Source organism: Hippocampus comes, unplaced genomic scaffold (genome assembly GCF_001891065.2).
Source record: "Hippocampus comes isolate QL1 unplaced genomic scaffold, H_comes_QL1_v1.1 scaffold576, whole genome shotgun sequence".
Classification (NCBI taxonomy): domain Eukaryota; kingdom Metazoa; phylum Chordata; class Actinopteri; order Syngnathiformes; family Syngnathidae; genus Hippocampus; species Hippocampus comes.
Window position 1 is genome coordinate 1 of NW_017805850.1, and position 1,832 is coordinate 1,832.

Genomic DNA, 1,832 nt, shown 5'->3' on the forward strand with positions numbered 1-1,832 from the left:
TTACAGATTTTTTGTTTGTTTGTTTTTTTGCTTTAATGTGATCGCAGACTAAAAATACGAGCGCAGACTAAAAATACGAGCGCGAGCATGACGTCAGTGAGAAAGCAGTTCGGATGTCTCAATGAATTGTATTATACTGCCCTCCGGTGGCCAAGGTCAGCACACCAGAAGCAGCAGTACAATGACGATTCAGTTGATGCAGTGAGGAAAATAAAACCTGTTGAAAAAAAAAGTCTTACTTCATGTCATTACTGTGTGTTTTTAAAATGACAGTACTGTTGAGTGCTGTTTTTCTTCTTTAAATGATACATGACAACAATTTGTTGTCGTTTTGGATTATCCTCATTCACACTTTGGTAACAGAGATCTAATTCAGAGATGCGTAGCACTGCCTTTTGTAATGTGGCTCAAAGGAAACAGAAAATGCTTTACTTATACGATCGAGGGTATATGGCTGAAAGGAAAGACAAACAATGTTACATTCACTTTTTTTCAAAAATGGCACGGGGCAACTCTTCCCTTTGGCTCCTCCTGACAGACGAAGCATTTGTGTCGCTCACCTTATCTGGTTATGGAACCCGGCAACCACCACCACCCCCACGAGAGCGAGGATCACCAACGTGACAACGATGGTCATCATCTTCTTGACTTCTTCTTCTTCACATGGCAACAAAGAGCGTGTGATGAAGAGAAACACGTTAATGGCTTGTCACAAATCAAGTCAATGCGTGTCATCAACTTGGATCCGCGCGTTGCTCAGGATGATTCTTCTGTCCAGCTTGGTGACGATGTCTTCCTCGACGCCGGCAAGCTGGAACACACATTCATACTTGCTCCCCACGCCGGCCGTCACTTCCACTTTCAGGCGGGCTGTGGTCTGGAAGGTTCCGTCATGATTGGGGAGGGTCTCCCCCATCTCTCCACATCCTCGTGGATCACCTCGCTGTCCTTCCTCCAAAAAAGGGCCGACGCACTGGGGTAGAAACCTGTTGCGTGGCAGGTGACGGAAGAGGAGGGCATCTTCTGGAGGAGAGACACCGTGGGAAGCTCTGCAGAGTTGTGAGAGGACAAAATAGGGAGACAATGAACAAGAGGATGAAAGTCAGAGAATGTGTGAGGGAGAGAACATGCGAGAGGACTCAGGATGGAGAGAAAGTGTGAGAAGAATTTACGGAATAGAAATGTGGGAGGATAAATTATGTAGAGGTGTGAGAGGACGAAATAGGGAAAGGATGAACAAGAGGATGAAAGTCAGAGAATGTGTGAGGGCAAAAGATGACCAGAAAACAAAAGCATGAAGATGGAGAGAAAGTGAGGACAAAAGTCGGAGAAAATGCACAGTAGCTTGAAAGATGGAGAAAATGTGAGACAACAAAATCGGGAATGTGTGGGAGGATCAACGATGGCTTGAACATGTGAGGAGAAAAGATGATAAGATACATGTGAATGAGAGATGGAGGGAATTCGTAAGAGGATGAACGAAATAGCATCCGAGGACAATTGAAAGAACGTGAAAAATGTGGGAGAGGGCAAACAATGGAGGACATGTTTGAGAGGATGAAAGATGGAAAGAACATGTGAGGGGGTGTCAGTACCAGGCTCGGACACAGGACACAGTTGCAGGGTTCAGATTTAAAGGGGAGATGCATTTGAGGGCTGGTGAGGAAATAGACAAGCTATGAAATAAATCTATGAGTAGCTATTAAAAAAAAAAAAAACAACAACCAAAAAAAAAAAAAACTCACTTAGCAGGTTGCTTGTGGAGGCTCTCAGTCGTACAGGAAAGTTCCATCGTAGAAAGGGTTCCGTCAGTCGTCATCTGTACTTGTGGG

The 1,832-nt window shown here is 44.6% G+C and overlaps 1 protein-coding gene across 1 annotated transcript; it reads right to left on the bottom strand.

Annotated features, from left to right (window-relative positions):
* Positions 1–409: 409 nt before the first annotated feature.
* On the bottom strand, positions 410–1,614 carry LOC109526889 (HLA class I histocompatibility antigen, Cw-17 alpha chain-like; the record flags this gene model as incomplete). The annotated part of the gene is given in 5 exon segments (XM_019888468.1): positions 410–454; positions 561–661; positions 740–919; positions 922–1,049; positions 1,596–1,614. Coding segments are annotated over 5 exon segments (450 nt in total), but the record flags the coding sequence as incomplete, so codon positions are not given.
* Between the last annotated feature and the right edge of the window lie 218 nt (positions 1,615–1,832).